We start from the raw sequence: 12,993 nt of genomic DNA, 5'->3' as shown, positions 1-12,993 counted from the left end.
TATGTTACTGCATAACTTCCAAACGGCTAGAGATATTTAGATAATACTTGGTCACATGTTACTTATATATCCACTTAAAATATAGGATAGTTAATTTAACCCTTAACTACCCCCATTTGTGAGGGTCGGGGTTTTTGTTTAAAGTCCCATGCAAATCAATGGGAAATGTATGTTCCCACATAACTTCCGTACAGCTGGAGATATTTCAATAACTGGTACACATCGGGATAGGAGGTCGACATAGGAGGTCGGGATAGGAGGACGGGATAGGAGGTCGGGATAGGAGGTCGGGATAGGAGGATGGGATAGGAGGACGGGATAGGAGCACCGGGATAGGAGGACGGGATAGGAGGACGGGATAGGAGGTCGGGATAGGAGGTCAGGATTGGAGGATGGGATAGGAGTACGAGATAGGTGGACGGAAAAGGAGGACGGGAAAGGAGGTCGAGATATGAAGATGGGAAAGGAGGATGGGAAAGGAGGACGGGATAGGAGGACAGGATAGGAGGACAGGATAGGAGGATGGGATAGATAGACGGGATAGGAGGACGGGATAGGAGGGCGGGATAGGAGGACAGGAAAGGAGGATGGGAAAGGAGGTTGAGATAGGAGGACGGGAAAGGAGGTCGAGATAGGAGGATGGGAAAGGAGGTAGAGATATGAGGACGGGAAAGGAGGACGGGAAAGGAGGACGGGAAATGAGGACGGGATAGGAGGACGGGATAGGAGGACGGGATAGGAGGACGGGATATGAGGTCGGGATAGGAGGATAGGATAGGAGGACGGGATAGGAGGACAGGATATGAGGACCGGGATAGGAGGACCGGGATAGGAGGACGGGATAGGAGGTCTGGATAGGAGGTCGGGATAGGTGGTCGGGATAGGAGGATGGGATAGGAGGACGGGATAGGAGGGCGGGAGAGGAGGTCAAGATATGAGAACAGGATATGAGAACGGGATATGAGGACGGGATAGGAGGACGGGATAGGAGGTCGAGATAGGAGGTTGGGATAGATGGACTGGATAGGAGGCTGGGACAGGAGGTCAAGATAGGAGGATGGGATAGTAGGACGGGATAGGAGGTTGAGATAGGAGGACGGGATAGGAGGTCAGGATAGGAGGTTGTGATAGGAGGTCGAGATAGGAGATCGAGATAGGAGGATGGGATAGGAGGTCGGGATAGGAGGTCAGGATAGGAGGTCAAGATAATATGTCGGGATAGGAGGTCAGGATAGGAGGTATGGATAGGAGGTTGAGATAGGAGGATGGGATAGGAGGTCAGGATAGGAGGTTGGGACAGGAGGTCAAGATAGGAGGATGGGATAGGAGGATGGGATAGGAGGATGGGATAGGAGGTTGAGATAGGAGGACGGGATAGGAGGTCAGGATAGGAGGTTGTTATAGGAGGTCGAGATAGGAGGTCGAGATAGGAGGACGGGATAGGAGGTCGGGATAGGAGGTCAGGATAGGAGGTTCAAGATAGGAGGTCGAGATAGGAGGTCAGGATAAGAGGTCAAGATAAGTTGTCAGGATAGGAGGTCGGGATAGGAGGTATGGATAGGAGGTCGAGATAGGAGGATAGGAAAGGAGGTCAGGATAGGAGGTCGTGATAGGAGGTCAAGATAGGAGGTCGAGATAGGAGGTCGAGATAAGAGGTCGAGACAGGAGGTCGGGATAGGAGGTCGGGATAGGAGGATGGTATAGGAGAATGGGATAGGAGGCCGGGATAGGAGGTCGGGAAATGAGGATTGGATGTGAGGATGGGATATGAGGTCGAGATATGATGACGGGATAGGAGGTCAGGATAGGAGGTCGGTGTATGAGGACGGGATATGGGGTTGGGATATGACAACAATATATGAGGACGGGATATGAAGTCAAAAGCTTCCTCCTTTGTTTATTTTGCTCCCCAGCAAGGATTAGGAAGGAAAAACCGGAGGACGGATAGGAGGACTCGATAGGAGGTGTGGGATAGATGGACGGGATAGGAGGATGGGATAGGAGGACGGGTTAGGGGGACGGGATAAGAGGTCAAGATAGGGGGACCAGGATAGGAGGACCGGGATAGGAGGTCGGGATAGGAGGATGGGATAGGAGGACAGGATATGAGGACGGGATATGAGGACGTGATAGGAGGTCGGGATAGGATGATGGGATAGGAGGTCGGGATAGGAGGTCGCGATAGGAGGACGGGATAGGAGGTAGGGATAGGAGGTCAAAATAGGAGGACGGGATAGGAGGACGGGATAGGAGGTTGGAATATGAGGACGGGATATGAGGTCGAGATATGATGATAGGAGGACGGGATAGGAAGGACAGGATAGGAGGACGGGATAGGAGGTTGAGATAAGAGGACGGGATAGGAGGTCGGGATAGGAAGTCGGGATATGAGGACAGGATATGGCGTTGGGATATGACAACAATATATGAGGACGGATATGAAGTCAAAAGCTTCCTCCTTTCTTTATTTTCCTCCCCAACAAGGATTAGGAAGGAAAAACCGGGCAACACTGGGTACTCAGCTAGTATTATTATAAAATTCACTAGTTTCTGAATATGTCCTTAAATTTTAACTATAAGTCAATATATACGGTATGTTTAGTTCTCAGTTTATTAATATTGAGGCTGTAACAGCATAACAACAGTGTACCATATTTCCACTGTTTCTCAAAATAGAGGAACGGACAATAAACCAACAAGTTTAAATGTATGAGAACCCAACACCCCCATAACTGACTTCTCACACCCCCAGCAAGAGTGCCCTTTAGTGAAGCAGGACAAAATTCAAATACTGTATATAATCATCGATATATCACAATTTAATACAGAAACCAATAAATTAACACAATTTCCTCTTTTACCTCCTATTTTAGAATTATATGCTACTCCAACTCCACATTTTTTGTTGTTTGCAACCATTGCAACTTCTCCTGCACATCTGGTGCCGTGTCTGCCACACAAAGTAAAATGTTAATAACCAAATATATTTCCAAGGCAATGTATAGAACTCATGCATTTCTAATAGTTGAAGAAGTTGATAAGACTCCTGATCTTTCCTTCCACAACAAGTTTATGGAAGCATCAGATGCTATAATAGCATTAAAGTCTAAAATATGTATAGTAAAATTATTCTAAGTTTAAAGGGGTTATCCTAGTTAAAAATAAAAATGCATATTTCTTTAAAAACAGCACCACATATGTCCTTAGGTTGTGCACAGATGGGCTGCTCAACTTCCTAAATGATCATGAACTCCAAGATACTGAGTCACCAGTAAAGAAATGAAGATCAGTTATCACATGTATACTGAAGGAAATTATTCTCAAAAATTATATAACTTTATTCAGAATGTATCAATGTTTTGCTATTGCAATTTGCTGCACCTTAAATGGGAAAACTTAGAACAAATACCATGGCACAGCAGAGTATGCTTCACCATTCAGCACCTCAGGGGCGGATCCAAAGTCTAATCTTGGGAGGGGCACCATCAGGCTGTATTTGCATGGGGGAAAATTGCCCCATTCCACCCCCCCTCCCCCCTCTGGATCCGCTACTGCAGCACCTACCAGCTCAGGGACTTCTGTATATACTTTTTTGTGTCACCTTATGCCATTATATTGGAGCATCACAGAAAGTATCTACAGGAGCAGGGACTCCTATTTATACTTTTTGTGGCACCTTATGCCAAAAAAGCACCACAGAAAGGGGGAGATTTAATAAAACCTGTGCTGTGGAAAACATTTATTGGTGGACCATAGCTACCAATCAGATCACTTCTTTCATTTTTAAAAAGGCATCTGGCAAATTCAAGATGCAATCTGATTGGTTGCTATGGCAACTGGTGAACTTTAACAATGCCCAGGTTTTAATAAATCTCCCCCAAAGTGCCTACAGGAGCAGGGATTCCTGTCAAAGACAGGAGTCCTTGCTCCTGTATGTAGTTTCCAATGCACGTTATACCCTTAGCATGGCACAACTTGACACATCCTTGTAGCATCCTTTCAATGTAGGTGGGAGCAGCTATATCTGTGAAAAAGACTATGCCATAAGACTATGCTACATAGAAAGAGTGGTGTGTTACATACTTACTTGTTCTCATTTGTGATGTCATATCGTGGAAAAGGGTCTTTATCATTATCATTAAAGTCATAACTTGCTTCTGGATCCTAAAAAAGCAGAAACAACATTAATTTGTGTTACTATTTAAATGGGCACTGTCATAATAATAATAATAAAAAAAAAAAACATTTGATATGTCATAAAGGCAAATGCCTACTGTGGTGTTCCAGCACAATTGGCTGTCCCGTTGTTGAGGATTGACTTGGGCAGCCTGTCAGCACAGAGTGTTGGGGCCACTGACATTCTTTAGTATAGTAATTATGTGAATATTGTAAAATAAGAGTAATATATTTTCTTTAAATTCATTTTGTTATTGTTCCATGTATGTAAGTTTAATGTATTACTGTGCCTTTAAAAATGTGAGCAGTGAGCCCCTTGTGACCATGTGAGCCAATGAGACCCCAAAAGTCCCCTCTGTATAGTAAGGTACAGGGGAGGAGTTAGTCAGTTCATTCTAGTGGCTAGTTCATGCTAGTTCACCCTAGATTATGCTCCTGAGCAACAGCTAAGCTCAGGTGTGCTGTGTCGTGTGTCCTAAGCAGAGGCCTACTACACTCCGTTCCTGGTCATCCTACAAGTATCACTAGCGGGGAAGATTCATGTCCCTGCAGAATAGTCTACAGTGCCTTGGAAGGACCCAAGCTACCAGAATCACAAATTCTACAATTCCGTTCGGTGAAAAGCACCACAAATCTCAGAATGGCAACAAGGCTAGCAAGGGGTATGCTGCACTCTCATACCAAGTCCAGCTGTTTGTGTTATACCAACATCACAAGCTCGGTAAAAGCAGTTAACCGTAACCTGACGTCGGTGCGTTTATTGACTCATTGTGTCTGGCTCAGGAAGACTGCTTCCCACCTTCGGACTGTGGATCGGATAAACGGTGCCCTGGCTTCTCAAAGTGATCAGGTACGTCTATTAACACGCAGTGGTTGACACACTACCAATCCATAAAACAAGTCAGGAGAGATGCGCACTTAACCCTTTCTCTCCCGACTCAGTGTCACTCGCTTCTTATACCCCGACCAGTAAAAGCCTTTGACGTATCCCTAGGACATGTTAAAAGGTTTTTTTTGTTTTGTTTTTATTCTTAAATAATGACAAGTGCACGTTAAAGACACATGTACTGTAACAACATCCACAATTTATCATTAATTTGTCTGAATACTAAACCTTATACTTACGTAATTTGCATAGATGTCTGTATGATTCCATTCCAATCCATCATCCAACACAGTGATAACGACTCCTTTTCCTGTTATTCCTTTCCGCCATACTGGAATGACATGGAGGTCCAGCTTTGGCATTGAAGGGTTCACTCTTGTGTCTTGCTGAGAATAAAAAAAAAACATAAGCCTGGATGCACATGTCATCTCTCAAACTGAATATTTGACGTCTAAGGTCTGCGAAAAAAGTGTCAGAAATATTTGTGTCTTTTGTGCTATATTGAGAGATTTAAAGGGGTACTCCGGCGTAAAACATCTTATTCCCTATCAAAAGGATAGGGAATAAGATGTTAGATCGCAGGGATCCCGCCGCTGGTGACCCCTGCGATCGCCCTTCATTCCGGTCTATGGGAGGAGGCGTGACAGCTACCAACTAGACGTCACGCCCCCTCCCATAGACATGAATGGAGGGAGCGTGGCGTGAAGTCATGAACACAGGAGCTCCACGCTCCCGTGTTCCGGACGCCGCTGCTGCTGGCCCGGAGATTTAACATCTTATCCCCTATCCTTTTGATAGGGGATAAAAGTTTTTGCACCGGAGTACCCCTTTAATGATCATTTAATTTCAAATGCGTTTCTTTCTGATACACTATATGGGCACTATATGGATGTTTCTCCAGATATTGCAAAACGTCAACTCCCAGCATGCCCGTACTGCCGACGGCTGTCTAGGCATGCTGGGAGTTGAAGTTTTGCAATATCTGGGGGGCCACAGTTTGAGGCCACTGAGTTATTGAGTTAGTAGAGCATTGGCAACTTCTATGTACTATACTATACTATCTGCTCTCTAATGGGCAAGTCTGGGTTTGGAGAATGCCAGGAGAATGTTACCTGATTTAGGCTAAGTTTCCACTTGTTTTTTTTCCCTGCGTTTTTTTTATGTGAAAAAGCGTTTTTTCACACTTGTGTGGAAATTGCATTTTTGTCCCCTTTGGCGTTTTTTTCAACATTTGTTGGGTACCAAAAAAAAAAAGATGCAGTGGTGATGGAAAAAAAATTATTTAATGAAATTAATATTTTTTATAGCAAACTTTTTATAAATTTTTTAAACAGGGATCAATTTATGTGGGTGGGTAGGGCACTAAAAATGTAGACGACAATAATAAAAATTTAGTGTGTGTGTGTTTTCACTTTTTTTTCTTTTTTTTTAAATATTTATTAGGTAGTACTACTACTCCCAGCATGAAACACACTGTTCCATGATGGGAGTTGTAGTTCCTGTACTAAAAGACAGATCGCCCGGGAGTCACTCCTGACACCCGATGCGATCGTCCATAATATAGCAGAGATGCGGTGCGGCTCTATACAGCGCCCGCATCTATGCACTATACTCCGGCCAGTGATGTGAATAGAAATTCACATCACTCATTCATATTTTCCACCCAGAGTGGGGATTAGCTGGATGGTGGCACACTCTGCTCCATGCTGGGAGCTGTAGTACCTGCATTAATAGACAGATCTCAGCAAGTGTCACTTCTGACACCCAATGAGATCGTCCTGTATAATGTATAGATGCACTGACGTATATATACACCTATACATATTTCCCACAGAGAGTTGTGATTGGCTGGAACCATCTGGCCAATCACAGCTCTCTGTGGGAAACATGAATAGGTGTATACATACGGCAGTGCAGGAGACCATAGAAGAGTTGCCGGCGGCATCTATACATTATACAGGAGGATCGCAACGGGTCAGAAGTGACATCGGCGATCTGTCAATTAGTACAGGTACTACTACACCCATCATGGAACAGTGTGTTCCATGCTGGGAGTAGTAGTACTATCTAAAAAAAAAAATTTTTTTAAGTGAAAAACACACACACACTACATTTTTATTATTGTCGGCTACATTTTTAGTGCCCTGCCCGCTTACATAAATTGATCCCTGATTAAAAATGAATAAAAATTTTGTTATAATAAAGATAAATTTTGTTAAATACTATTTTTTCCATCACTACTGTATCTTTTTTAATGGTACCTTACGAAATGTTATTATAAAAGGTATCTCTTTTTTGGATCGCCAAAGTCCAAAAAAGAATAAAAGCCCACAAGTCGTTTTTCTTGCCATTTTTTTTTTTACTGCTATAGACTTTTATGGGAGAAAAACGCCACAATTTCAGGGGAAAAAACACCATAGCCTCAACATGCTGCGACTTTGCAAAACCACCAAGGAGCTGAAAAATGCCAAAAAATTGTGAAAAATTGCCAAAAGGATAAAAAAAACAACACCAAACTGAAAAACGCAAAGTGGAAAAAGAATTTAGTGATTGATTTACAGCTAACATCTGTCCGCAGCGTTTTTTGGCAGAAAAAAAACAAAGCGTCAGAATTGGCTTATTCTTGGCGTCCCCCCCCCGCCCCCCCCCCCCCCCCCCCCCCCCAAAACTTAGCCTAACTGCTTTTCTGTACCGTTGCTGTAATGCAATGTTCAATTTACTTACCAAATACCACTGCTGATTCCACATAGGATCATCGAAAAGATCCTCCGTGTTTGGTTTGAGAACAGAGCGCTTATTCCTCTCTTTAATGTATTGTTGTTCTGCCCATGATACCTAGGGATATTAGACAGAAATGCATCATGTGACATCTATATTATTGGCAGATTTTTCAACCTTCTCTGCACTATTTTCTGTAAGGTCAGGATATCAGACAGATACCATTCAACGTTTGGAACTAAACACCCATATTAAACCCATTCATGCAAACTAAAATTAGGCCAGACACAAAATTCCAAATGTTTATGGTAATTTACTATTTTGTAATATTTGTCTAAAAATCTCTGCAGCTCCCACTGGCCAAAAATAAGATTCTAGTTGCTTTAATGGGTTGTTTAGTCTAAAAAAAAAAACTCAAATTATGAAGGGTAGTTAGTTAAAGGCGTACTATCAACGGGTGCAGAAAAGTTAAACAGACTTGTAAATTACTTCTATTTAAACATCCTAATCCTTCCAGTACTTATCAGCTGTGATATGCTTCAGAGGAAGTTGTATAGTTATTTTCTCTTTGACAACAGTGCTCTCTGCTGACACCTCTGTCCACGTCAGGAACTGTCCAGAGCAAGAGCAATTCCCCATACCAAACCTCTCCTGCTTTGGACAGTTCCTGACATGGACAGAGGTGTTAGCAGAGAGCACTGTGGTCAAACTGAAAAGAACTATACAACTTCCTCTGGATTATACAGCAGCAGATAAGTACTGGAAGGATTATTTTTAAATAAAAGTCATTTACAAATCTTTTTAACTTTCTGGCACCAATTGATTAGAAAGAAAAAAAAATACTTTTTCACCGGAGTACCCCTTTAATGGAGAAGAGGCAGTATAGAAGAGATTTGGGACTTATGTTTGTGTGCCAGTTAACTATGGCTTCTAACATTGCTTTCACTCTCTCTTTCTCTTTTTTCTTTGGATGGCACAGATAGTATATAGATAGGCAGCAGATAAAGCTCTCCCTGGTGTGGGGCAGCTAGGGAACTGAATGACTGCTGCCAGGTGCCACTGTAGATAGATTCCCAGGGACCCTATATCAGAGCACCCTGCTATCAGCTAATTTATGGGTACCCTTCTCCATTGTAAACAATTACTTTAACCTTTTAACAAATAATCAGGCTCATGTACATAATCGGTAGAGACAAGCGCTTGGGGAATTGGCTAGTCTATTTGGGAGCTCTGAGGTCTGGAACCGGAGTCAAATCAGGGAAGCTGAGCCACCTGCTAAAAGGAGGAGCAGAGCAGCCATTACCATCTTCATGCTTATGCTGGGAGGAGGAAAAATCTTTTGGTTGGTGTATCACTTTATGGCCAAATTAGACCTGATCAATATAGGATTAATACAGGTTGGCTAAAGAAAGTAACTGGGTAAATTTGGAAAATAAACTTCACTATAATGACTATTTTTATTATTATGACTATATTTTGAAGACATGTATCTCTATATTCCTAAACTGCCATAGTCTGTAGGCAATCATACATACAAACAAAAAATACACTTTTCATAACACGATAACTTACCCGGTCATCATCCGTAAGCCGCTTTGTTATGTGTGGGATGCTCCTCCGCATTCTCCTTGGATGTGATGAGAGTCTGAATAAATAATGATGTTCAAGAGATCCAATCTGTGAAAAATATATAATGCAAGAAATGTTTATTTGTGTGAGACAGACAGATAGATAGATAGATAGATATAGATATAGATGCAACCTGGATAGTGTGGTGACCCTGGGGCTAGTGCATTATAAAAGTTTGCTGGTAGTTGTAGAGCTTTCCCTCACCCCAAATCTTATCACAATGACAGGAGTTATGCTGGGTTCACATAGGTCTGGCGCTCAGCCTAGATCTGGACTCAACTGATGACACAACTGATGACAAGTTGTCATCAGTTGTATGGCATCCGGCGTCCATTATTTCCCTTTCCGGTGCTCTCCGGTGTGTCCAACCATCCAGTGTCAAAATTGAGAAGCTGGATGATTGTGAAATGTCCCATTCAAATGAATGGGATCAGTTCTAGCATCAGTTTCAGGCGTGCATCTTAGGGAAACTATACCAGATGCCTGATATATGTGAACCCAGCCTTAAACCTCTGACCTGAGTACACTATTCTGACACAGCTCTGATAATTGGGGTTGCACTGGTAGTGATAGTTTCTCTCCCTCCAGGGTGCACCCTGTGTAGATTTGTCTGGTGGATGATAGATGGGGTGCCCACTGTGTTCAAGGTGCAATGATATAACCAGGAGCTTTTTGGTCCATTTTTGCACGTGTAGTGACGTCACTGACACCGCGCACATTTGATCACCTCGTCCATACTAAATAGCAGGAACGGTCTTTGGTAGAGACGCCACTGGCCAGGGCTATCTCCCTGACCGCTCCACACCGAGAGAACAGAGGTCCATGACCCCACTGAGGATATTCCGGGACAAAAATCCCTAACAACAGGTACCTCTATTCTAATATTGCGATCGGGAGCGAGCCACGCGCATATACAGCAAGTAACGGTGAGCCATAGCAGTGAGCCGCACGCATCTATAGCAACCAGTGGAGAGGCATGCTTACTGGGAAAAAACTGCATTACGGCAGACTATTACACCCACAGTGCAAAAACTACACGTGTTCAGCAAGCATATAACCAAATAACTACCAATTTTTTATTGTATTCCTTTATCTTGTACTTTCAAAAGCACAGTCAGCAGCACATTGCACCTTATTGAAAGGAACTTAATCTGGAAATTTATCCACATACTGCTAAATAACATTGGGTGAGCTGGATAATTATTGGAGTCACAGTACATCTCTATTGGGAAGTATTCTCTAACTCCCTATTTTTCTATATTTTATTTAAAAATCTAAACATCTAAAAATCCAATGTTATTTATGAACAAACCCATTGCAGAACATCGCAACTACTAAAAATCGGAGAGGGGCTGTTTCTGTTGTTGTCCTATCTTCTAGCGACAGCAACAGGTACGGTTTGCAGTCTTGGGTTGACAATTTTAAAATATATTCTTAATTTTTTTTCTCTTGCCTATAATATTAGGTGAATAGTGCATATTTATATCTATTTATTTCTCTATCCAGGTTTGTTCTATTTTTGCACCTTCCTCCTATATACAGCATCCTTGATAGGGACAACAGCATTCACAAGAGTTCATCATCTCAATAGGTATGTAACACATACCCTTATAGCTACATAGTATTATATCTATTTTTACCATGCTGCATATTTATACAATCCCTTATTATTTTTTATAGCTACACTTCTATCACCAATTGGAGTATCACTGGCCAAGCGAGCCCTACATCAACCCTTCCTGTTGCTATTCCCTTGTCTTTGAATAAAATATATTTATTAACTACATAGTGCTGGTATTTTATCTATATAACCAGACACAGGTTTAACGAAATAACATAACAGTTCTGTACTGAGCTAAACATGTCAGTAGAAATCCTTCTCAAGCTTTTGTAGAAACAGTCATTTGTATACAGTAGTGTAATGGAGCATATGATGAAGTACCCCTTACTAGCCATAGTACAGGCAGGCATGTGTGGGGAATATAATTAAGATAATTTTCACCTCTAAATTTGGTGCAGATATAAGAAAAAAAACTTTGCTGAAAAGCTTCACTACATGGATCTTTACTGGTTGGCCCCCAATGGGTGAATTGTATATGAATTTACAGTAATACTTAGGAAGGTTGAGCTGCAGTGTCCTATCACTGGATGTAGGTCTGTACATAGCATGACACAAAGCCCTGGCCCCAGCCTGTAGCCTGCGCAGGGACCAGGAATGCAAAGAGGTGCTTGTGACTAAATATGCCTTTTCAGAGGCAGGGAAAGTATCTTAAAATACCTTTAGATAGGACTGAAAAGTTCACTAGGAATAGATACTTCACAAGGGTTTGTGAGTTATTTCCATGCACTCCTGGATTAAGTTTCTTTAGGCCTAGCTATGAAAGCTCAGCAAGACTACATCTGCACAGCCAGAGCTGGCAGGTACTTATTAACTTAAAACTTCTCAGCCTTGGGTGCTGGCAGAAACTGACAAACTGGTCTACACCAGATCCTGCCCTCTAGATAATGGGGAGGCTGGTAGCTGGGTTATCATATTCTAAGTGTAGAGATTCCATCATTTCTGCCAGGGGTTTAATCTGAGAATCAGGCTGTCTTGACTGTCGTCCCATCCTTCCGTCTTCACTCCCGGTGTCCATGTATACCCATGAACTAATAAAGATAAGAAGATTTCCAGCATTCCGAGTGCTTGGCTTTCTTTGCTCTATGTGCAAGTGTATGCTATGGACTTCTTTTTGTGCTATTGCCGCAGAGCACCGTTCAGCTGGACCAAGGAATGCTGTAGATAACAAGCTGAGGCACCTACGATCCATTCAGGTGTGTACTGCTAGATAAGCTGTGCCGACCAAGATATCTACCAGACTGTAATATTTAAAAAGAATCTGTCAGCTCTTGATCATGCTTAGGCTCAAGTGTCAAAGAAGCTGTGCCGAGCTGCAGCATACATTCTTTCTCTTCCCCCAACCCCTCAGTCCTGACTGAATGATGTACAGGGCTTGTCTTCCATCACTAGGCTCTGCAGGTCAATCATGTAAGACAGGGAGTGGGGGTGGGCATTCTGCGGCTCAGCACAGCTTCTGTGACACTTGAGCTCTGAGCATATTCTATAGCTGACAGATTCCCTTTGCATTATGATGTAAATTGATTGATTGTAATAAATAATCCAGAGTGCACCATTACCTATAATAACTCTAACTTTAAGCATTATATATGCCATAATAAAATGGTAAACACCTGTAAAGCGTCATTAAATGGATAATGTTGGTTGCATTGCATGACCTCTATCCGTATCTGTTTCCATGGGTTCATTCTTTTTTTTGCTAGCTACAGGCAAAGAATGCTCATAAATAATACAGTCAGTTATCTCCAAGCAAAGTGATATTGCCCTCATATTTACATAAAGCCAATTAGTCATTCGGAACTGCACTGACGTCATGAGTTTATGAGAGGAGAATCATTTCATGGAAAGGATACATTACTACACAATGGATGACTGCCGTTCACTCTCTGACTCATGCCAGCCTAACAAAAAGCTAATTTCTTTAAATCACGATTCCACTTCTACTGAACAGTGGCTGACAGGCTCG

The 12,993-nt window shown here is 42.5% G+C and overlaps 1 protein-coding gene and 1 long non-coding RNA gene across 3 annotated transcripts in view; one reads left to right on the top strand and one right to left on the bottom strand.

Annotated features, from left to right (window-relative positions):
• The window catches only part of PCSK1 (proprotein convertase subtilisin/kexin type 1), a 68,851-nt gene that overhangs the window by 36,127 nt on the left and 19,731 nt on the right, over positions 1 to 12,993 (bottom strand). Inside the window, exons 1-6 of one of the 2 annotated variants that reach the window (XM_056537645.1) lie at positions 10,137 to 10,273; positions 9,353 to 9,457; positions 7,787 to 7,897; positions 5,302 to 5,448; positions 4,088 to 4,164; positions 2,862 to 2,950 (exon numbers count right to left, since the gene is read on the bottom strand). In XM_056537645.1, coding sequence (XP_056393620.1) covers positions 2,862 to 2,950; positions 4,088 to 4,164; positions 5,302 to 5,448; positions 7,787 to 7,897; positions 9,353 to 9,457; positions 10,137 to 10,145 — 538 coding nt within the window. In that variant the 5' untranslated portion in view covers positions 10,146 to 10,273. Of the gene's footprint in view, positions 1 to 2,861; positions 2,951 to 4,087; positions 4,165 to 5,301; positions 5,449 to 7,786; positions 7,898 to 9,352; positions 9,458 to 10,136; positions 10,274 to 12,993 lie in introns of those variants that run through there. The other variant, XM_056537634.1, reaches the window with a different exon arrangement.
• LOC130290279 (uncharacterized) lies at positions 10,139 to 11,195 on the top strand. Its single transcript, XR_008847550.1, has 3 exons — positions 10,139 to 10,276; positions 10,916 to 11,000; positions 11,090 to 11,195. It is a non-coding gene; the product is annotated as an uncharacterized LOC130290279 (long non-coding RNA).

The sequence above is a fragment of the Hyla sarda genome, chromosome 1 (assembly GCF_029499605.1).
Source record: "Hyla sarda isolate aHylSar1 chromosome 1, aHylSar1.hap1, whole genome shotgun sequence".
NCBI lineage: Eukaryota > Metazoa > Chordata > Amphibia > Anura > Hylidae > Hyla > Hyla sarda.
The sequence above is the reverse complement of the archived record's forward strand: the minus strand, read 5'-3'. Positions and strand labels throughout refer to the sequence as shown.